Source organism: Pipistrellus kuhlii, unplaced genomic scaffold, assembly GCF_014108245.1.
Source record: "Pipistrellus kuhlii isolate mPipKuh1 unplaced genomic scaffold, mPipKuh1.p scaffold_m20_p_3, whole genome shotgun sequence".
Classification (NCBI taxonomy): domain Eukaryota; kingdom Metazoa; phylum Chordata; class Mammalia; order Chiroptera; family Vespertilionidae; genus Pipistrellus; species Pipistrellus kuhlii.
The window spans coordinates 93,018,712-93,041,509 of NW_023425529.1; the positions used below are offsets into that span (position 1 = coordinate 93,018,712).

Consider the following 22,798-nt stretch of genomic DNA (forward strand, 5'->3'; position numbering starts at 1 on the left):
TATTAAACCTCTGGGAAAATGTAATCTTAACCAGGGCTGGTATGGCTGTGGTTGAGCATCGACCTATGAACCAGGAGGTAATGATATGATTCTCAGGGCACATGCCAGGGTTGTGGGCTTGATCCCCAGTAGGGGGCGTGCAAGAGGCAATTGATCCATGATTTTTTCTCATCATTGATGTTTCTCTATTCCTCTCCCTTCCTCTCTAAAATAAAAATACATTGCCGAAACCGGTTTGGCTCAGTGGATAGAGCGTCGGCTTGGGGACTGAAAGGTCCCGGGTTCGATTCCGGTCAAGGGCATGTACCTTGGTTGTGGGCATATCCCCAGTAGGGGGTGTGCAAGAGGCAGCTGATCGATGACTCTCATCGATGTTTCTAACTCTCTATCTCTCTCCCTTCCTCTCTGTATAAAATCAATAAAATATATTAAAAAATAAATAAATAAAATAAAAATACATTAAAAAGTATACCCCGTGGTGAGCATCAACCCATGAACCTGGAGGTCGAGGTTTGATTCCCAGTCAGAACACATGCCACACTATGGCTCAGTCCCCAGTGGGGTGGGGGTGTATGAGGCAGGATCACTGACTCTCTCATCAATGATGTTGATGTCTCTCCTTTCCCTTCCTCTTTCTGAAATCAAGAAAGAAAGAAAAAGTGGAAACGTGGCTCAAAAAAGCTTAAGAACCATTTTGTATTGATAGTTTTGACTTAGTAGATTAAGAATCTCTCAGTTAAAAGAAAGTCATAATATCAATAAGTTCAACTCATTATATAAATTAATCTGTTTCTGAGCAATTTTCTTCCAGTTTTAGGTCCATTCTGTGACAGTTTTATACTGTTTTACTTAGTGTAGCTTTACTTACACACACACACACACTTTTTGTTAATCCTCACTCAAGGATATTTTTTCCAGTGATTTTTAGAGAGGGAGGAAGGGACAAACATCGATGTGAAAGACAATGATTGCCTCCCTCCCATACACTCCCCAACCTAGCCAGGGATGGAACCTGCAACCCAGGTAACTGAACCCGAGATCCTTTGGGTCTAACCATTGAACACACCAGCCAGGGCAATCCTTTAATTTTATTTTTTATCTTACCAAACACTTTTTTTCCCCCCCAGGCCAGTGTCACTCCTTTTACATCATCTAACCTGCAAAAATCAAGAGCTCACACTTTTCTGTATAGTTAATGATTCAGGGAAGTTTGAAATAAGAAGTATCTGAAAACCTCAGTCTGAAACATCACTTTTTCTAGGGGAAAAAAAAAATCAATAAATATAAAAGATATAGGAAGTTAGATAGGCTGTACTTGCCCTAACCGGCTTGGCTCAGTGGATAGAGCGTCAGCCTGCAGACTGAAGTGTCCCAGGTTCGATTCCAGTCAAGGGCATTTCCCTTGGTTGTGGGCACATCCGCAGTAGGGGGTGTGCAGGAGGCAGCTGGTCGATGTTTCTCTCTCATCGATGTTTCTAACACTATATCCCTCTCCCTTCCTCTCTGTAAAAAAAAATCAATAAAAATATATTAAAAAATAAAAGAAAGCTGCTTACCTTTTACTCTTCACATTTTTAAGTCCCACTGTGTAATCTTCATTCAAACACACAGTATATTCAGAGATACCGAAGTGCTCTAATTTAGGAGTCACACACTCAAAATCATCCATATTTATTGCACATTTTGGAGTTTTTAGTATTTTAACTGGTAATTGTTTGGAAGACGGAGTTAACGTGTTTGGCTCTTTATGATTGTTTACTGCCTGTGGAGGATTTGGTGGAATTTGCGATATCAGGTACCGCTCAAGTCCAAAATCTGAAAGTTGTGGACTACATGGAATCTTCTCAGAAACAGAGCTGCTTGGAACAACAGGATTAGACATATCATCCTTTACATCAGGCTTTTGAAGGTTTTCATCTCCAGTGGACTCTGGTTTAGAGTCAATGGCTTCTTGCTCACCCACTGGGAGAAAAAGTCATATTGTATCCAAACATCAAATCAGGAAATCTCAAGTACTAAAACCACATAAAACAATTTCACTTGAAATGTTCTTCATCAGTAAAAGTCCTGATTCTGACCTTAGTCTTTAAGTTTTTATTCTAGTTGTACCTTTAGTAAATTTCTGATATGCACCTATTGTCCACCCATATCCCATCCCATTTTGATGACTTATTAGAGAAAGGAAGTAAACTAAAGTGTTAAAAGATGAAAAAACAATAACCATAAATATAAGTTCAATTTCCTTACATCCCCAGTTAATGTAAATTACCAGTTCTTAATATATTCTGAAACTATTTTATCACTTAATGACAGTAAATATAGTGTGAAATTAACTATAATCTAGATTCAACATTAAGTATAAAAATATTAATTTAAATATTTAACTTACAGATGCATAAAAAGGAAAGACTGTTATACAAAAATAAACTTTCATTCTGTCAGCCTGAAACACAGGTATCGAAAGCCTAGTGAGCGCCCCGCAGAGATGGCTCAGTGGTTGCGCATCGACCTATGACCCAGGAGGTCACAGTTCCATTACTGGTCAGGGCACATGCCCAGGTTGTGGGCTCCATCCCCAGTGGGGTACATGCAGGAGGCAGTCTATCATTGATTCTCTCTCATCATTCATTGGTGTTTCTCTCTCTCTCTCTGAAAACAAACCAAATAGAATTTATTTTTAAAAAGCCTAGTGAGAAAAATAACAGGACAGCATTAGAAAGATATGCAGTTCCACAACCTTTAATAGGTATATGTCTAGCTCTTCACCTTAACATTTAACCAATACACTGTGCAAGTCAGGTTAAGTAACTGACTGACAACTATACTTTTCCCTATAGGCCTTTGTTATTTCCTGGGTACACTACTGGTGAATGAATTTCATGTGGAACTAAGTTGGAGTTAAAAGATACAGGACGGCACCTTCAGTGCCAAGTCCTTTCTTGTTGTTCTCATCCGAAGATATTTTTCCATTAATTTTTAGAGAAAGAGTGAAAGGGAGGGGAAAGCTAGCTACTGATTCACTGAGTTCTGTTTTGACATTGTGCTTTCCTATTAATTCTGAGAAATGTTATGACTTCCAAAAATCTCTTGTTGCACTTATTGTAAGGCTGTCAGTGATGAAATTAATAAATAAAATCATCACCATGACCATCCCCATTTCACAAGTGAGGGAAAAGCATTTGAAAAATGGTTTTCTCCAGTCACACATGTAGTAGTGTGTATAGATGGTGGAATCAGTATTTGAATTCATGGCTTGTACATACCAAGTCAACTGAATTGTTTCTTTTACACCTTGTGGACTGTTTAATATACCTTTCATAAAAATCTTCAGTATGTATTTATTGAACTTAATTAATGCTTTATTTATATACAAAGATCACTCTCATAATGGAAATGAGGACAATGAAGCTCAAATTGGTCAAACAAAGGTATGGGCACAACAATAACAACAGTTAACAGCTGGCAATTAACATGCCAGATACTGTTCTAAGTAAACTTTATCTTATTTAATCCTAATACAACCTGAGAGGTAGAGACTATTAAACATCTCTATTTTACAACTGAGAAACTGAGGTAAGAGGTGAGAAACTGAGGAACTGGTCAAAGACAATGCATCTGTTAAGTGGTGGAATCAGAGATTTGAACTCAGATAGTTTGGCTCTGAATTTAAAACCACTATGTTATACTACTCTTTATTAGAATTTTAAAATTGAAAAGGACTTCGTCATTTTACATAGGCAAAAATCTCTCATTAACTTGAGATTAAAAAAAAAAAGGGGGGGGGGCGCGGAACATGCCTAAAGTTCAGTTTCATTTATTTGCAGAGTTGACTAGAAACCAACAAATCAACATATCTGTTCTTTCATCTAACATTGTGTTAGTTCTTGTCTAGCATTTAGAAAGGACAACACACAGTGATTATTGAATAAATGATAAAATGATGGTCACATAATGGCAGAGCAAGAACTAGAAACCACGGTGAAGCCAAAATAGTCTTACTAAATCGTGCTGCCCTTTCTCCTTTAAAAAAGTATGCTTTTACCAGAGGCCTGATGTATGAAGACTCATGCAGAAATGGGCCTTCCTTCCCCTGGCTGCCAGCACCACCTTCACTCCGCCTGAGCTGCCTTTCCACTTTGTCCCGGCCCAGAGCCGTCTTTCTGCCTTAGCTCCACCTGGAGCCACCTTCCCGCCTCCCACACGCCCGAGGTCCAGAGAGGCTGAGGCGGTGCGGGACACCAGTGTTATTGCCGCTCAAGGCCTGTGTATGCAAATAACCCTACCATCTTTGTTGGGTTAATTTGCATGCTCACTCCTAATTGGCTTTTCTTAGTGTAGAATAGATAGATTTCAGAGAGGAAGTAAGAGGGAGAGATAGAAACGTCAATGATGAGAGAGAATCATTGATTGGCTGCCTCCTGCATGCCCTCCACTGGTGATTGAGGCCACCACCCGGGCATGTGCCCTTGTTGGGAATTGAACCTGGGAACCTTCAGTCCACAGGCTAATGCTCTATCCACCGAGTCAAACCGGCTAGGGCTGCCCTTTCTCTTTGATACTAAACAAACCCTATTAAATACAAGTTATTCATACCTGAATTTTTCTTGGCCTGTGGATTATATCCATACTTCTGGAAAAACTCTCTTATTTTTATAATATCTGCTGAGGTTTTTTTCATCAGTACTTTTGCTGCCTTTATGAAACCAATGCTTTCTTGACTTTCCAAACTTGCTTTATCAAGAAGAATATTGACATTATCCTTTTTAGGAGGAAAGAAAGTACATTATAGTTTCTCTAACTTTTGACTAAATTTATTTATATTTTTAAAATGATAAACATTGTAGGAGTGATACCTTTAGAGTCCGAACTTCTGAATTAAGGTCATGTAAAATTCTTACTGCATAACCTACAAAGTCTTCAATATAAGTATTGAAAGGAAAAGGGGGGGAAGGAAAAAGGAGGAGAAATATAAAAAACATAATTCAGTTTATTGTTTGAATTGCAAAATTCTTATAGATATTGATTTATAATTTATATCCTGCTAATCACAAAGAAAAGTGTTAAATTAAAGCCTTTCTTTAAAATTGGTATTAAACTACTAGAGGCCCGGTGTAGGAGATACAGGCATGGGTAAGGTCCCCAGGCCTGGCCAGCAATCAGGACCAATCTGTGGGGCGATTGGCGGGGTGATTGAGGAATGTCGCTTGCCTGCTCGCTGGCCAGCCCCACCCCTGATCACCCTGCTGCCACCAGTCACATCCTCTTACAGGGCGATTGGCGCGACCCCCCACTCCCCCAGTACCCACCTTGGCTGGCCTAGGGCCTGCGGGTCGGGGGCAGCTCCAGCGTTGAGTATCTGCCCCTGGTGGTCAGGGAGTGTCATAGCTACCAATCATTCTGCCATTCAGTCAATTTGCATATTAGGCTTTTATTATATAGGATAATGTACATACAAAAAAGTATAGAAATCCTAAGTATACAGCTTGATGAATTTTCAAAGTAAAAAGACCTACATAATCAACACTCAGATCAGGAAGAAAGGGAGGGACAAGATGTGAGAACATGGTGCTGAGCAATTTTTTCCTATATGGTGAGCAATTTTTGATTCGTATTTTAAAAATCTCCTTTACTAATAACATATTTTCTTCTAAAAGCTTTATTGTTTTCCTTTGCATTCAGAGATAAAATTCATCTGGAATTGATTTTTCTGCATGAAATAAGGATGAAGATCCATTTTTCCCCCCTGAGTATACAATTGACCTGGCACCATTTACTAAAAAAAAATCCTTCACCCACTATACTGTCACCTTTCTTATTAATCAGATATATAAAACATATTTTAAAAATATATGAAATAAAGGCAGTGTTTTTAAGAATTATGTCTCTTGCCCTAGCTGGTTTAGCTCCATGTATAGAGTGTCAGCCCATGGACTGAGGGGTCCAGGGATGAATTTGGGTCAAGGGCACGAACCTGGGTTGAAGGCTCGATCCCTGACCCTGGTTGGGTGTGAGCAGGGAGCACCAATCAATGTGTCTCTCTCACATAGATGTTTCTCTCCCACTCCTTTCCACTCTCTCTAAAAATCAATGGAAAAATATCTTCAGGTGAGGCTTAACAACAACAACAAAAGAATTGTATTTCTCTTTCCTAAAACATGTCTCTTTTGAAGATCTCCCTCTACCTGTTAAAAGTCAACTCATTTTCTGCCGGACCCATGTGGCTTAGTGGTTAATCATTGACCCATGAACCAAGAAGCCACTGGCTGGATTCCCAATTCCCGGTTCAGGGCACATGCCCCAGTTTCTGGCTAGATCCCCAGTAGGGGGCGTGCAGGAGGCAGCCCATCATGTTTCTATCTCTATTCCTCTCCTTTCTTTTCTCTAAAATCAATAAAAACACATTAAAAAAAAAATCACCCTAACCAGTTTGGCTTAGTGGATAGAGCGTCGGTCTACAGACTCAAGGGTCCCAGGTTCGATTCCAGTCAAGGGCATGTATCTTGGTTGTGGGTACATCCCCAGTAGGTGGTGTGCAGGAGGCAGCTGATTGATGTTTCTCTCTCATCAATGTTTCTAACTCTCTCCCCCTCTCCCTTCTTCTCTGTAAAAAAATCAATTAAAAAAAAGTCAACCAATTTTCATTAGGGAAATGCAAATCTACACCACAATGATTTTCTACTTTATACACACTAGGATGTCTACAATAAAAAAGACAGGTAATAACAAATGTTGATGAGGATGTGAATAAATTGCAACTTCCATTCATTGCTGGTGGAACTATACAAATGCTATATCTACTTCGGGAAGCAATTCTCTCCCAAATATATACCCAAGAGAACTGAAAACATTATATTCAAATGAAAACTTGCAAATGAATATAAAACAAGTTGCTGATACACACTGACATGGATGCTAAGTGAAATAAGTCAGCCACACATATGATTCCATTTTTATAAAATGTCCAGAATAGGCATATCTATAAAGAAAGAAGACAGATTAGTGTTTGCATAAGGCTAATATGGTAGATGGAGGTGGGATTGCAAGCTGCTAACAATCACATGGGTTCCTTTAGGGGTTGATGAAGACCTAAACTTTACAACTATGTGAATATACTAAAGGCCATTGAATTGTATCCTTTAATGCCCAATTTTGTGGTATTTTAATTACCTCAATAAAAATGTTTAAAAGTCAACTAATTTAATGACATCACAGTGATAATAAAAGGTAAAAAAATTTTGTGATCATTTTCCTAATGTTCACTATTCTATATTTTCCGTAATATATATGGGCCTGGATTTAAAAAATTATTCCAACTTTTTCTTGTAAAACCAAAAGAAAAGGCAGAATGTGTGCAAAGGTATATGTTGGTAAGAAGGTAAATTTGCAAAAGCTTTGTGGAAAGCAATTCAGCTACATATCAAGAACTTTTAATATATATATATATATATATATATATATACACACACACACACACACACACACACACACACACACACACATACACATACACACACACACTTTTAAAAATATTTTTATTGATTTCAGAGAGGAAGGGAGAATAAGAGAAACATCAACGATGTGAGAGAATTGTTGATCAACTACCTTCCACATGCCCCCCCACTGGGGATCCAGCATGCAATCTGGGCATGTGCCCTGACCAGGAATTCAACCAGTGATCTCTCTCTCTCTCTCTTTTTTAAAAAAAATATATTTTATTGATTTTTTACAGAGAGGAAGAGAGAGGGATAGAGTTAGAAACATCGATGAGAGAGAATCATCGACCAGCTGCCTCTTGCACACCACATACTGGGGATGTGCCGCAATCAAGGTACATGCCCTTGACCGGAATCGAACCTGGGAGCTTTCAATCCACAGGCCGATGCTCTATCCACTGAGCCAAACCGGTTTCGTTCAACCAGTGATCTCTTGGCTTATAGGTCAAAGCTCAACCACTGAACACACCTGCCCTGCATATCAAGAAATTTAAAATGAGCCCCTGACTGGGTAAATTGGTTGATTAGAGCGTCCTCTCAATATGCCAAGATTGTGGTGCAATCCAGTTAGGGCATATACAAGTATCAACCAATGAATAATTAGTGGAACAAATCATGTTTCTCTCTCTTCCTTCCTCTCTCTAAAATCAATCAACAGCTTTAAAATTTTTTAAAATTATTTCAAAATACTAGTATAATTTCCTGTCTTATAACTTTATCTCAACTATGTAAACAAGATCAAAGAAAAATAAAGGAATTCTAAAAATAAGAACGATAGAAAAGGTACTAAAACACTGAGTGGTGTCCTCTGATGGTGCAGTTACAGGATCTATTTATTTCTTCTATTTTTCCATATCTCAAAATTTTGCGATGCACACATACAGATAGTTTTTACAGTCACAAGAATAAACATTTTTAAATGGCTGGATAACCGGTAACAAAATCACTGAAGTAAAAGGACTCTAACAGGATGCAGTATTTTAAGGGACATTAAAATAATGACATTTATTAAGTATGAACTACTCTTTCAACTTTAAAAAAAATTTCTAATACAAAGGTCTGTAGTGAAAATTTTTGCTTTACTTGCAAAAAAAGAGCAGTACTGAGTCCTGGTGTTTGTGCTGGCAACATGGTTTGTTGGGAAAAACGTTTACTGCAACTGAGCTCCATCACTATACATATCACTATACTAGTACGTGCGAGGGCAATGCTGAACAGATGCACAAAGGAAGCTAATTTTGTTCCTATTACGTGTTACTGATGAGCACAGGTTCTGCACGACTAGCAAGCATACCGAAAGGAAACCAGGGGCGCAGACTGAGCTCCAAGGGTCCAATTAGGTTTCACTCGCACCGCGCAGCACTCACGGCGCCGTCCGCTTCCGTACGCGGCGGGCCCGCCCACGGCGGCCTATGGCCCCCGGGTAAGTGTGCCCGCTTCGCCGCCACCCGCCCGCCCACTCACCGCTGTCTTCCCTCTCCAGCGCCCGCTGCAGCCGCGCCGTTTCGCCGTCCAAGGTGACCGCCAGGGACCGCAGCTTTGCACAGAAGCTCCGGATCGGGTCCATGGCGACCTCAGCGCCGCGGGCCCCGCCACTCGTTTGAATTCCCAGCGCCGGAAGTTTCGTTGGTCCCTCCGCCGGCCCACTCGTCCTCTCTCGCGGGAGCCGAAGTCTCGCGGGAGCCGGCTCGGGCGGAGGAAGCCACCCCGGGCGGAGCACCGCACTGCGGCCGCTGTGTCAGGAGGCGTGCGGAGGACGCGGCTCCCGAGGCGGCGGACTGGTGAGTGCGCGGGCTTCGCGGCCGCTCGGGGACGCGGGTGGGCGATCTCTTCCCCGGAGACGCCGGCTCCCCTGGCGCCCGGCCGGCCTGTTCCCGGTCTCTGTTCCAACAGGCGCCATGTTCCTGACCGCGCTCCTGTGCCGCAATCGCATCCCTGGCCGGCAGTGGATCGGAAAGCATCGGCGGCCGCGCCGCGTGTCCTTCCAGGCGAAGCAGAACACTCTGCGCCGCCTGGAGACGGAGGCGGAGAACCACTACTGGCTGAGCACGCCCTTCCTGAGCGCCGCGCAGGAGTGCGGGCACGCCGCGGCCCGCAGGGCGGCCGCCTTCGAGGCCATCAAGGCGGCCAAGGAGGCCAAGTTCCCGCAGCACCGGCGGCTCGCCGACCACCTCAGCCACCTCAGCGTCACCGGGAAGTGGGCCTGAGCGCCGCCCGCTGCCGGCGCCGGGCGCTGGGGGAGGAGGGGGCCGGCAGGAAGCGTGGCTTGGCGCGGAAAACGCCACACTGTACAGATAGGTTGTAGTACACCTGAACCTGTATATTAACCGGTGTCACCCCAATAAGTTCAATTTAAAAAAACGACCTTTGGACCAGAGTCGTGAACAGAGCGTTCAGAACATTACGTCTTCAAGCTCCAGCTTTTCTCGTGTGTTTGTTTCTTCACCAGGGTTATAGTGATATAAGGTGCATTTGGATTAACTTGCGATGAAACTGCAAACTAAAGGCTTGGAGTCCATGTATGTGACACCCAATGGGTTGCCTAAACGTAAATGAAAACAAGCTGTCAAATATATTCCTAAAAATGTCATTTTTTTCCCTTCTACCAACAGTGGACATTTAAATGAAGTAAAACTTTTTTTTTTTAATCAGAATTGTATGAAAGTGTGTTTTTAAAAACTTTATCGGAAAAAAAACCATTTTACCAGGATAAAATTAACATGTACAGTTAATCAGTTGTGGATCTTTTCTTTCAAATAACCTTTTTCTGGATAAAAATAGTCAAGCACTTTACACGTGTCATCAGATACAGGAATCCTATTGAGGCAGGTTACTATGAAACTAGGCAAATTCCCAGCTAAGTGGAATGGAGAAACAGACAAATGGCTGAACAAACTTGGAACTGCTGAGCAGAGATTCTATTTTCCCTAACCAAAGATAATGAGAAGGAAAATGGAGGGCTTAGAACCCGGTTCAGTATCTGGTTAAAGCTGTTGTCTTACTTCCCCAGGCTGACTGACTTGGGCGGAGCTGCCGGGACTCTCGGGGGCCCACCAGAAGGAGATATATAGATAAGAGCCTCCCTCTGGATTCGGAATTCCCCTGAACTAGCAGATCTGTGAAATAAAGGTTAAACTTTCCTCCCTCAGAGTGCTGGCTGAACCTTCTCCCGTGCATCTGCCACAACGCTAAAAGCAGGTGGCTTAAATTATCCTAGGAAAAATCACAATCAGAGCCAGACTAATCCAAGATAGAAGTGAAATTAACCAGAAAATGATCCTTATACGCTTATTTTAATACATCAGTTACCAAAGGACACATTTAGAAGTCCAGTGAATATTGTTGAGCCACCCACAGAAATAGATAAAACCCTCAGGACAGAGAACTGGTGTGTGCTCTTTGAGCATCCAGGGCACCTTTCTTTAGGCATATACTTTGCATCTTCTAAGATTCTGGATGAGACCTAGGGGAGCAATGGGCAGCAGCAGCAGCTGTTGCAGACTTACCCCTGGTCCTGCCTCCAGGGGGTCCTTCCTTTGCTTCTGGCTCAAGCTTTAATAAACTTACCTGGGAAGGAGTCTCCCAATACTATCATTTGGGACAGTTTTACCTGTGAGGAAACATTTGAGGAACTCCAAAATTACCCTCCCAGTAATGACAGTGACTTGGATTTGGATTGCTGTATAATCCAGAAATCTTTGTGTTTAATAGGAAATTTTCCAAAATGCACAGAAGAGAAATATTTCACTGCCTTCTGCCACGTCCCCCCTCCCCTCCACTCTGCCCCCAACTCTGGAAACAAACTATACATGAGTCCACAGGTACACAACATGGACTTTTAAAACTCAGTGGCATCATATTATGTATATAGATTTATGCTATTTTTTTCCTCACCCTTGTTTTTAATCCTCACCCAATAATATTTTTTCCATTGATTTTTAGAGGAAGGGAAGGGAAGAAACAGAAACATCAATGTGAAAGATACATCGATTGATGGGGGCCGGAGAGCCTGCAACCAAGGACATGCCTTTGATAAGAATTGAACCCTCAACCCTTCAGTCTGAGGGACCAACACTATAACCACTGAGCCAAACTGGCTAGGGCTCAATGTCTAAGATCTTTCCAGGGAGTTATTTCAATTTTATGAATATAAAAATATAGAATATGTAAGTGGCTTCATTGTATCAACACAGTAATAATTTAGCCAATTTCCTTTGTTGTTAATCTTACCCAAGGATATTTTTTTCCATTGCTTTTCAGAGTGGAAGGAAGGAGGGAGAGAAAAACTGATGTGAGAGAGAGACATCATTGGTTGCCTCCCACACATGTTCCTACTGGGGGTGGGGAGTGAACTCTTGCACTCTTGACGACGAATCAAACCTGAGAGCCTTTTGTGTGTGGGCCGAAGCTCCAACCATTAAGGCACACTGGCCAAGGTGACTGTCCATCAATATTTACTACTTTTAAAAAACCTCTCAAATACTAGTCTCATCTGTAGGAAAGATTTTTTTCTTTCTACGTAGGAAAGAACCAAGTTCTGTGTTTCTCTCCAGTGTTCCTCCTTTACTACACACGAAACACTTAAGATCACCAATTGTGGAGGTTTTCCCTCCCCCACCAAGCAATTCTTTACAACATCAGCTGCAAAGGATTTAATTCTGGCACTGTCTACCTGGACATAAACTCACAAAACTGATCCCCTCCCTGCTGTAGTTGCCCCTTGCAAATATTAGATCCCCAGATTACCCACAACTGCTGTTCATCTTGCTACAAATAAAGTTTCCTTAACCCGCTTCTCAGTTTGGGTCAATTTGCTCCAGCAGCTCACAGAACTCAGGGAAACACTTCAGCAGTTTACTAAAGGATACGAGAAAGGACACAGATGAACCACCAGATGAAGAGATGCATAGGGTGAGGTCTGAGGGTCCCAAGCACAGATTGAATCCCCGTGGAGTTAGGGTGCCAGCCTGGAAGTTCTCCAAACCCTTCTATGATTGGGATTTTACAGAAGCTTCCTCGAATGGGCAAGTGACTCCATTTCCAGCCCCACTTCCCTCTCTGGAGGATGAGGGGTAGGTCTGGAAATTCCAAGCTTTTTCTAGTCTTTCTGATGACCAGTCCCCATCCAGGAGCCCACTCAGTCACCTCATTGGAACAAAAGAAGCTTCTAGTGCTCCTACTTAGAAAATTACAAGGGTTTTAGTAGCTGTGCCAGGAACTGGGGGCAGGGACCAATACATGTATTTTCTATTACCGCACACATTATACACATCTCTATATGAATTTTTAAAAGTGGGGTTGTCAGATTATGTGGTGAAACTTGGACACATAATGTCATATTACCTTTATTTTTACAATTAAGCCATTTTATACCCCCCACCAAAAATACTTTGCTCATATTTTCAGCAACACTGGTGATTGCCTATCTTAGGCAAAATAATGAAGCTGAGCATCTTTATCCATGCTGTAACCAAACAATCCTATTTTTCAAGTTTCATTAATACTCACCTGAGGATACTTTTTCCATTTATTTTTTAATATATTTTTATTGATTTTAAGAAGGGAGAAGGAAAGATAAAAACATCAGTGATAAGAGAATCATTGATCGGCTGTCTCCTCCTAGGGATCAAGTATTTAACGCAGGCATGTGCCCTTGACTGGAATTGAACCCGGGACCCTTCAGTCCACAAGGCATTGCTCTACTCAGTGAGCCAAATCAGCTAGGGGTTCCATTGATTTTTAAGGAGAGTGGAAGGGATGGATGGAGGGGAGAGAGAAAAACATAGACCTGAGAAAGACACTGATTTGTTGTCTCCTGCACAGAGCCCAACCCGGGCTGGGATGGAACCTGCAATCCAGGTATATGCCCTTGCCTGGGAATAAAACCCATCTGATATAGAAGTTTTTACTCCAGTCTCAGATCCTTCTTGCTTCAGCAACCTCAACTATTAACCTGTCCTTTTGGAGGGGAATTGGAACACATATGCCACAAAAAATTCTACATAAAATAAAATTTTTTATTCAGCATTGTGAAAACCACAATTCAAAAACTAAGTGTTATGCAAGTACTTATGATTCCAAAGTTACTTCTGAATTGAAAATTATATTCAGTAAAAACTAAGTTAAAAACTTTTTGAATAAAGCAATCTATACCTCTGACTTAGGTAAACTACAATATTGTTACATTCAAATATTAAATGTCTTAGATATAGTTACTCTAAATTATTAGCCAAATTTCTCTAAACATTATTTTACCAGATTTATGACCAAAATAATAATTATTCTTTCATTTTGCAAACACCACTTTATAATAACAAACTGTCCAAATACAGAACTTTAATAAAGTTAGTTATGATTTTTGAAAAAAGTTTAAAACGCTCAGCCTTCATGTTAATGTAGTTAGGCTATCCAAAAGACAAAGCAAAAAGTTAACATTAAGTCATGGTCCAGGGTTATATTTATGAAAAACAAATACAAGATTTATGGGACTCAGCAGGTAAAGACAACCAAAGAAAACTGTATTTCAAATCTGTTTAAAAACATGAAAGATCAATTTAAGTGTCCATCTTTTCTTTTAAATGGGCATAGATTCATCTGCAATCATTACAAATATAATAAACTTGACTAATAGCTTTCTCAAGCTTTTAATATTTGCTTCCTTATGCAAACCAACAAAATAATACAAAGTTAGAAAAATATGGACCTTTCTGAATCTATACTGCACTTTAAATTGTAAAATATAGTACTAATTATTTGAAACCCCTGTTGACTTATTATTACCTGTATCTTACATATTATTACATCTAGTCTTTATGTTGGCTGAAATGCAAAAATATAATTTCTTAATAACAGATTAAAAGTATTTCCCATTGATAACAGTGCTATTCCTGGAACAAAACATAAGCTAAACATATTTGTCTATATTTGTGCCCCAAATATACAAATCCTAACACCAACCCCTTAATACACATTTTTTTGCTTTAAAGTTTACTGAATGGAAATCTGACATATCTGATAATCTTGAAATTAAACTTCGTAAAAAAAAAGTAAAAATCTGTATTCTAATAGAAATAAAATTCAAATAAACTTTGCATATTTGATTTAAACTAATCTTAGTCAAATTAACTTATGACACATTGAATCAGAACCATTACATATGTAAAAAGATTTAAAAAATCACCCATATGGCCCTGGCCAGTTTGGCTCAATGAATGGAGCGTTGGCCTGCAGACTCAGAGGTCCCGGGTTCAGTTCCGGTCAGAGGCATGTGCCTTCGTTGTGGGTGCATGCCCAGTGGGGAGTATGCAGGGGGCAGCTGATCGATGTTTTTCTCTCATCGATGTTTCTAACTCTGTCTCTCTTCCTCTCTGTAAAAAAATCAATGAAATATCTATTTTTAAAAATCATCCATATGTAAAGAAACTGAACTCTGTAAACGTGTCCCTGTTTAATAACTACTCTACTGCAGCTACTCTTTGGTTTGGCAAAGTGATACTAGTCAGTTACCTCAGGGACTGAATGTATAAGTTTGTACCAGGTAAAATCAAGTCTCCTGTTACTTTTTTTTTTTTAATGGTAATGACAATACCTGAAATTCAACTTAATATCTTTAAGTGTCATTACATTTGTTCAAGTATTTGAAGGACCAAAGACAGTACTAGTAAATTTTCACAGGGTTTCATTTTGACCTTTCTCCCCAAAGAGTGACAGCACTAACCAACACCAGTTGAAATACCAGAGAGGCAGCTGGTCCCTGATTCCCACACCACACCAGTAGGCCCTTGCTAAGAGTAGTGAATGTGTATGAATAAACTCAGCCAAATATTATTCAGAATGTGGTAAAATGTTGGCCATGAATTAAACCAAAGGTAATTAAAAGGTTTTAATTGAAAATTTCTGAAAAGGTGTTTACTACACTATTAAAGATGATACTGACTAACAGAACTTAAAAGAAAGATTACACCATCACAAAAGTGCCTGAATACACTAAGGGGGTAAATTGTTTCTCACTTGTTAATCAGGTGCCTACCATTCTAATATAGATGTAGAAATACTCATAAACAGTGCCAGATCATTTCTGAAAGTATTACATTTAAAACATTGACTATTTCTTTCTTTACTATATGCAAATAGCCAAAAGGATGATTTGGGTTGGTAACTGTTATCAGTCATTTAACTCTCATACTTAAAAGTTCTTTAGAATCAAGATTATCAAGATTTCAAGAGTTGAAATAAAGGTGCAAGAATCTGTATTATATTTTTAAAGCTACCATATTCCTTCTGTTCAAAGTGGAAACTTACTTTTAAAATCTAATATTACTATTAGTCAATGGAATTAGGTAAATCCTAGAAATTATAAACCTGAAATAGTTTACTATAAAGCTTATATGGAAAAAAATGTAAATGACCTAAGGAAAGTATAGAACTATCCCTAGTATACTGTTTGACGTATAGAAGGTACTCCAGAAGTATTTGTTGGATGAATGAAAAGGTGATTTTGCAAAAATTAAAGAATGTTAGAGGTCATCCAGTCCAAGTCATTGGTAACACCCCCTCTTCTCAATCCTATGTTACAGATAAGAAAACTACAAACCTAGATAATTATAAATGCTGGCTAACATTTAGCTCTGCTGGCGTGGCTCAGTGATTGAGGGTCAACCTATGAACTGGGTCAGTTTGATTCTCGGTCAGGGCACATGCCTGGGTTGGGGGCTCCATCCCCAGTGTGGGGTGCAGGAGGCAGCCAAATCAATGATTCTCTTTCATCACTGATATTCCTATCTCTTTCTCCCTCTCTAAAATCAGTAAAAATTTATTTTAAAAAATTTATCTCTATCCAATTATTTTGGTTTGTGTATAGTATTTGACTGAACAACATAAGGACTGACATTTTTACATTGTTTCTCCTTTGTAAGGTGTTTTTTCTTTATAATTAGCTAGAGGCTGAGGGGTCCCTCAGCTTGGCCTGCGCTGGCTTGCAATCCAGGACTGCTTGGGAGATGTCAATCTGCTGGTTTTGGGCTGAACCCGCAGTCTTACATCCCGAGGGATGTAGAAGTGAGCAAAGCAGCAGGCGGCCAGGGAGCTGTGCTGCTCCTGCTCATTGGGGCTCCACTGCACCTGCCATGAGCCTGGCTCAGTCAGTTCAGTGGCACTCCCACTGGGGGAGTGCACTGACCACTAAGGGGCAGCTCCTGCATTGATCTTCTGCCCCCTGGTGGTCAGTAGGTGTCATAGCAAGCAGTCAAACAGTCGATTGGTCGCTTAGGGCAGCGTTTTTCAACCGCTGTTCCGCGGCACATGTTGCCTGGTGTGCCGTAGGTGCAGACAAGACAAGAATTTTATAATTTTTCACTATTTTGCTTACTTAATATTTCATAATAAAGTAATTATAAAATACCTTCTTTGTGTTTATTTGATTCCTATTCAAGAGAATTACTTTAAATATAGTCAATATAGGCACAGAGTTAAATTTTTTAACATTTTCTAATGGTGGTGTGCCTCGTGATTTTTTTCATGAAACAAGTGTGCCTTTGCCCAAAAAAGGTTGAAAAACACTGGCTTAGGGTTTTATATGTATAGATGCAACATTTCTTGCCCCTTAGACTAGATTTCAAAAGGAAAAGAGGGTATGTATCTAGGTAGAAAGATGTTGCTCTTCTGTCAGATTTAGTATTTTGGATTTAAGAGTGGAATCCATCTTTCAGAGAATGAAAGTTTTAAATGACTATTCAGGTTGCCTGACTGGTGTGGATCAGTGGTTGAGAGTCAACCTACGAACCAGGAGATCACAATTTGATTCCTGGTCAGGGCCAGGGTTGTGGGACCTACCTTTGTCTAATATTTCTGAAATCCTTTGTGTTTTCCTGCATGTACACTAATAAATTTTTTTTAAGTAATTGTAAATCAGAGAGAAAAATATTTTATACTACCAAGTTTCCTTTAAGCCTTGGGCACAATACTATACATTGTTGTATTAATGCTTAGAACTAAGCCTTCAATAAATTATACAAATGTGCTTCATGTTGTAAACCATTATATTTAGATATCTTAATCCTGCATGTTATTGTATAGCCAACAATAAAAAATCTTTATTAAAAATGTTGAAAAGTATAAAACAGTATTTGTAAATGATCAAACACCCAATCTTTAAAAAGCAGTTATTTCCTTTTCCCTACATAGTACAAGCAACAGTAATTTTGATATTATTATTTAGTTTCAGCCACCATGCTGTCCTAGATGTACTTCACTTAAGAGAATTTTTTTGCCTCTGTTTCTGGAGTGAAAATTCACATAGACACCAAGAAATAACTCTGATAATGTAACTCAAAAAAAGATACATATGCCATGTTAAACATATGATCTGACATATTATAGCATTTCATAACAATAAGAGTTATTTGCAAAGTAAAATCAAGTCACTTTTGCAGCTGTAAGTCAATGCTGGACTTAAGAGTAAGGCATCTTCCTGCTCTGCAGTAGTGCTTCTGTGGATCCAGGGATCTGTACAAAGGCTTCCTTTTTTGAAAAAATATATCTTCTGTTATACTTCAATTATTTCATCCCATTGATAATTTTCTTGCAAATAATACTGAAAATATCAGTCCATGTTTTTATAAACCTATAAAACCAGAAATAATTGAGTTATTGGTAAAAGCTTGATTTTATATTTCTGAAAACAAGATTTATTAAATGGTTCTATGGGCTAAGATATAAAACTTCTACTAATATAACTAGATAGGAAATAAATATTTTAATACTGCTATAATGTAATAATGATTTTTGTAAGCAGTAAATAAAGGATATCACTGACTTTCTTCCTCTGAAGCATCAAGAAAGCATTTTAAAACAGGCAGAGTCTCAGGGTTGTCCCTTACTGTTCACTTGGACATAATCTGAAGATTCATCTTATCCACACCTTTCTAAAACTGTTGAAAGGATGTAGGGAAGACTCAGAGCAGTAGTTCTAGGAACTTCAGCTGGGGATTCTCAACCATTACAGATAGCAGCTACTATTCTGCCTGTAGTAAGAAGAAATAAAGCCAGGACTGAGGTCCAATTGCTGTACCACAGTTCTCAGTGGCACTGACAAGTGCTCCTGCTGCTCATCTTCCGAATCCAGTCTGCTCCACCCTACAGGAGCCTGCCCAGAGTGCCTGTGTTCTGATTCTGTCTGGGTCTCAGGCTCTAGGTCCTTGGTCTGAACTGAATGCTCACTGCTCATGACAAATGCCTGAAAGGAAGCAAAGGCTTCCTTAAGACTGCAGAGGACAACGCTTTTTAAAAAATGAGCTCATGACAATAGGAACTATGGTAATGAATGTGTGTTGTCTGAAGCTGTTAGGTTTGTGCGCATTGATTATGGAGCAGTAGGTAACTAAAACACTTTAAGTTTTTTAAAAATTGAACACCTTCACAAGATGCTCTACTGAGCTCAGCTCCTGAATGACTGAAGCAGCTGTATCCTTAACTTCAGTGTCAGGAGAGACTTCACTACATTCCTGCAGTTCAACTTTAGATTAGCAATTACCCTCACTTCTCAGACTGCTGATCCACCTGGACTGTCTTCTGTGGCTCCTGTTTCTGGACACACAGTCAAGAATAGCTCATCCATGTACTTGCCTACAGAATAAACTGCTCTTTTACAAAGTAAATAACATTTTTTCAGCGTTTAGTGTTAGTTTCAGTCTTTAGTCACTCTTCTCTGGATCTAATTTCTTCAATAGTGGGCAAGTCACCTTTTTGTCTATTGCCACTGTAACAAAGTTATTTATCCCTGTGAGCACATTAATTATATATGATCTGATAAAAAATGAATTGAGTTGCTGGCTAAACAGCAAAATTGATGATTAAAATAAAAGCAACTCATATAAGCACTAAATAGGTAATATGGTGCCAACCATTTGTCTTCTTGTAGAACCCAGAAGCAGTGCTAAGAGCTGAAAGTCTAGTTTTATGCTTTTTAATTATTTATTTTAAAATATGTTTTTACTGACTTCAAGAAGAAGGGAGAGGGAGAAAGAGAAACATCAATAATCAGAGAGAATTGTTGATCAGCTGCTTCCTGCAAGCCCCCTAATGGGGATCAAACCTGTAACCTGGGCATGTGACCTTGACTGGAATCGAACCTGGGACCTTTCAGTCCACAGGCCAATGTTCTATCCACTGAGCCAAACAGGCTAGGGCCCATAGCTTCTTTATTTTGTTTTGTTTCCATTGTCATGAAATATATTTTTTCATACCTTTACTTTGAAACTGTGTGTGCGCCTTATGATCTGAAGTGAGTCTCTTGCAGACAGCATAAGTAAGGGTCTTATTATCCATTCAGTCACTGTATATCTTTTGATTGGAATATTTAATCCATTCCTTTTTTTTTTTTTATAAATATATTTTATTGATTTTGTACAGAGAGGAAGGGAGAGAGATAGAGAGTTAGAAACATTGATGAGAGAGAGTCATCGATCAGCTGACTCTTGCACACCCCCTACTGGGGATATGCCCGCAACCAAGGTACATGCCCTTGACCGGAATCGAACCCGGGACCCTTCAGTCCCCAAGCCGACGCTCTATCCATTAAGCCAAACCGGTCTCGGCTAATCCATTCCATTTTTAAAACATTTTTTTTAATTTATTGATTTTAGAGAGGAAGTGAGAGAAATAGAAACATCAATGATCAGAAAACGAATCATTGGTCTGCTGCCTCCTGCACGGCCCCTACTGGGTATTGAACCTATATTGAGCCTGGGCATGTGCCTTGACTGAGAATTGAACTATGACCTTCTGGTTCATAGGTTAATGTTCAACCTCTGAGCTACACGGGGTGGGCTATTCCATTTGCATTTTTTTAAAATATGTATATTTTTTTTTATTGATTTCAGAGAGGAAGGGAGAGGGAGAGAGAGAGAGAAACATTAGTGATGAGAATCATTGACTGGCCGCCTCCTGCACTTCCCCCTCCTGGGGAGAAAGCCCACAACCCGGCATGTGCCCCTGACCAGAACTGAACCAGGACCCTTGAGCCCACAGGCCGAAGCTCTAGCCAATGAAGCAAATTCTGCATTTAAAAGTAATTGTTGACAGATATGTATTTACTGCCATTTTATTATTATATTTATATTTTATGTAGGTTTTTATCTCTTCCTTCTTTTTCTTAAAGAAGACTCTTTAATGTTTCTTGTAATACTGCTTTGGTGGTAATGAACTTTAGATTGTTCTTGTCTGGGAAGCTCTTTATCTGTTCTATTCTAAATGACAGCTTTGCTGGGTTGAGTAATCTTAGTTATAGATCCTTGCTTTTCATCACTTTGAATATTAGGTCTAGTAATAATTAATGTCGTTTTCTAATACTTTTTAAAATCGAATTTATTTAAACAATACAACAAAATTTAATCAACAATATAGTTGCCGTTGTTTTCTACTACTTGTGCCCAACGCTCAGGAAGCATTTTAATCCCTCTGTAGTAAAATTCTTGTGATTTTGATGCCAAAAATTCGGTCAATGCATTTTTGAGGCATTCTTCATTATTAAATTTTTTTCCAAGAAGAAAGTTTTGCAAAGAACGAAACAAATGGTAATCGGAAGCGGCAATATCAGGAGAATACGCAGGTTGAGGGAGAACTTCCCATTCCAACTGGCGCAGTTTTTCAGCAGTGATTCTTGCAGTATGCGGTCGTGCGTTATCGTGGTGAAGAATTACGCCCTTCCGATTAATCAGCGTGGGTTCTTTTTCTCTTAAAGCTTGGGCTAACCTTTCCAATCGGGCACTATACACTGCACTTGTAATGGTTTGGTTAGATGGTAAAAGTTCATAATGAAGAATTCCTTTAAAATTCCACCAAACACACAACATCACTTTTTTCGCATGCAAGTCAGGTTTTGGCGTGGGCTGCGGAGCCTCATTTTTGTCTAACCATTGAGGCCACCTTTTCAAATTAACATACAGCACCCATTCTTCATCTCCGGTAACAATTTGCTCTAAAAACGGCAAACGGTTTTGACGAGAGAGGAGCGAACTGCAAATTGTGACTCTTAGATTACGGTTGTTGTTGGTCAACTCATGAGGAACCCATTTTCCAAACTTTTGGACTTTGCTAAGTGCACGCAATTGATTGGAAATTGTTTTTTGTGAACAATTTAAAGTTGTCGCAAGCTCTTGTTGGGTAATTTGACGATTTTGCACCAAAAGAGCTTGAAGAGCTTCTTGATCAAAATTGGACACAGGGCCTCGACCACTCTTGTCATCCAACGAAAAATTTCCCTCGCGAAATTTCTCAAACCAACGCTGGCATTTTCTGGCGCTAAATGCATCTTGACCAAGAGCACTACAGATGTTTTTTGCAGCCTCACTTGCTTTTCTTCCTAATTGGAACTCGTAAAGCATGCAGTGCCGAATATGCTCTTTATCCGCCATCTTCTTAGCCCTAGTTTTGCAACAAAAACCAAACCAAACACAAACTTTTTCAAGCAAAACTTGTTAATTGCACTTCACACGTTCTGTAGATACCACGTGTTTGAAGGTTATGCCAATACAAGTCAACGCCAAGCAAGATTTTAAACGAATGTTTAAAAACGACATTAATTATTACTAGACCCGATATTTTGTGCCAATCTCTTCTGGCCTGCAAAGTTTCTATTGAGAAATCAGATGACAGTAATAAGTGAGTTATCTTGTAGATAACTAACAGCTTGTCACTTGCTGCTTTTAGAATTCTCTTTGTTTTTAATCTTTGGCATTTTAATTATAATGTCTTTGTGTGGGCCTCTTTGGGTTTATATTGTTTTGGACTCTCTGTGCTTCGTGGACTTGTATGTCTATTTCCTTCACCAGGTTAGAAAAGTTTTCCATCATTACTTTTTCAAGCAAATTTTTAATTCCTTGCTCTCTCTCTCTGGCACCACCATGAACTGTTGGTATGCTTCAAGTTGACCCAGAGGGTCCTTACACTATCTTCTTTTTTGGGTTCTTTTTCCTTTTTGCACTTTTAAATGCATATTTTCTGCTTCCTTATCTTCTAAATTGATGATCTAATCTTCTGCATCATCTACTCTACTGTTGATTCCCTGTAATTTTTTCTTAATTTCAGTTATTGTATTATTCATTACTGACTGGTTCCTTCTTTATAATTTCCATGTCCCTTTTCATGCTACTGTAGTTCTTGCTAGTTCCTTGAGCACACTTAAAATCATTGTTTTGGACTCTATCTGGTAGACTGCCTTCATTTCATTTAGTTCTTTTTCTGCAGATTTTTCCTGCTCTTTCATTTGGGACATGTTTCTTTGTCTCCTCATTTTGGCTGCTCCCCTG

At 39.6% G+C, this 22,798-nt stretch overlaps 3 protein-coding genes across 15 annotated transcripts in view; 1 reads left to right on the forward strand and 2 right to left on the reverse strand.

The window, feature by feature from the left end:
* The window catches only part of SKA3 (spindle and kinetochore associated complex subunit 3), a 29,022-nt gene extending 19,936 nt beyond the window's left edge, over positions 1-9,086 (reverse strand). For all 4 annotated transcript variants that reach the window (XM_045588533.1, XM_036457568.2, XM_036457566.2 and 1 more), the window contains exons 1-4: positions 8,958-9,086; positions 4,854-4,915; positions 4,594-4,759; positions 1,557-1,962 (exon numbers count right to left, since the gene is read on the reverse strand). In XM_045588533.1, the coding sequence (XP_045444489.1) occupies positions 1,557-1,962; positions 4,594-4,759; positions 4,854-4,915; positions 8,958-9,060 (737 nt within the window). In that variant the 5' untranslated portion in view covers positions 9,061-9,086. The remainder of the gene's footprint in view (positions 1-1,556; positions 1,963-4,593; positions 4,760-4,853; positions 4,916-8,957) is intronic.
* Positions 9,087-9,224: 138 nt separating this feature from the next.
* MRPL57 (mitochondrial ribosomal protein L57) lies at positions 9,225-10,147 on the forward strand. Its single transcript, XM_045588536.1, has 2 exons — positions 9,225-9,274; positions 9,383-10,147. Exon 2 carries the CDS (start codon positions 9,392-9,394, stop codon positions 9,698-9,700), a length of 309 nt encoding a protein of 102 aa, XP_045444492.1. The 5' UTR covers positions 9,225-9,274; positions 9,383-9,391; the 3' UTR covers positions 9,701-10,147.
* A 7,365-nt stretch (positions 10,148-17,512) lies between these two features.
* ZDHHC20 (zinc finger DHHC-type palmitoyltransferase 20) overlaps positions 17,513-22,798 on the reverse strand; it is an 89,943-nt gene continuing 84,657 nt past the window's right edge. For 5 of the 10 annotated variants that reach the window (XM_045588535.1, XM_036457583.2, XM_036457579.2 and 2 more), the window contains one exon: positions 17,513-18,114. In XM_045588535.1, the coding sequence (XP_045444491.1) occupies positions 18,094-18,114 (21 nt within the window). In that variant the 3' untranslated portion in view covers positions 17,513-18,093. Of the gene's footprint in view, positions 18,115-19,168; positions 19,270-22,798 lie in introns of those variants that run through there. The other 5 variants (XM_036457573.2, XM_036457570.2, XM_036457571.1 and 2 more) reach the window with 2 other exon arrangements.

What these genes read in the sequence shown, in the direction of transcription:
- MRPL57 (XM_045588536.1), top strand. Translation starts at nt 9,392, where the DNA reads ATGTTCCTGACCGCGCTCCTGTGCCGCAATCGCATCCCTGGCCGGCAG.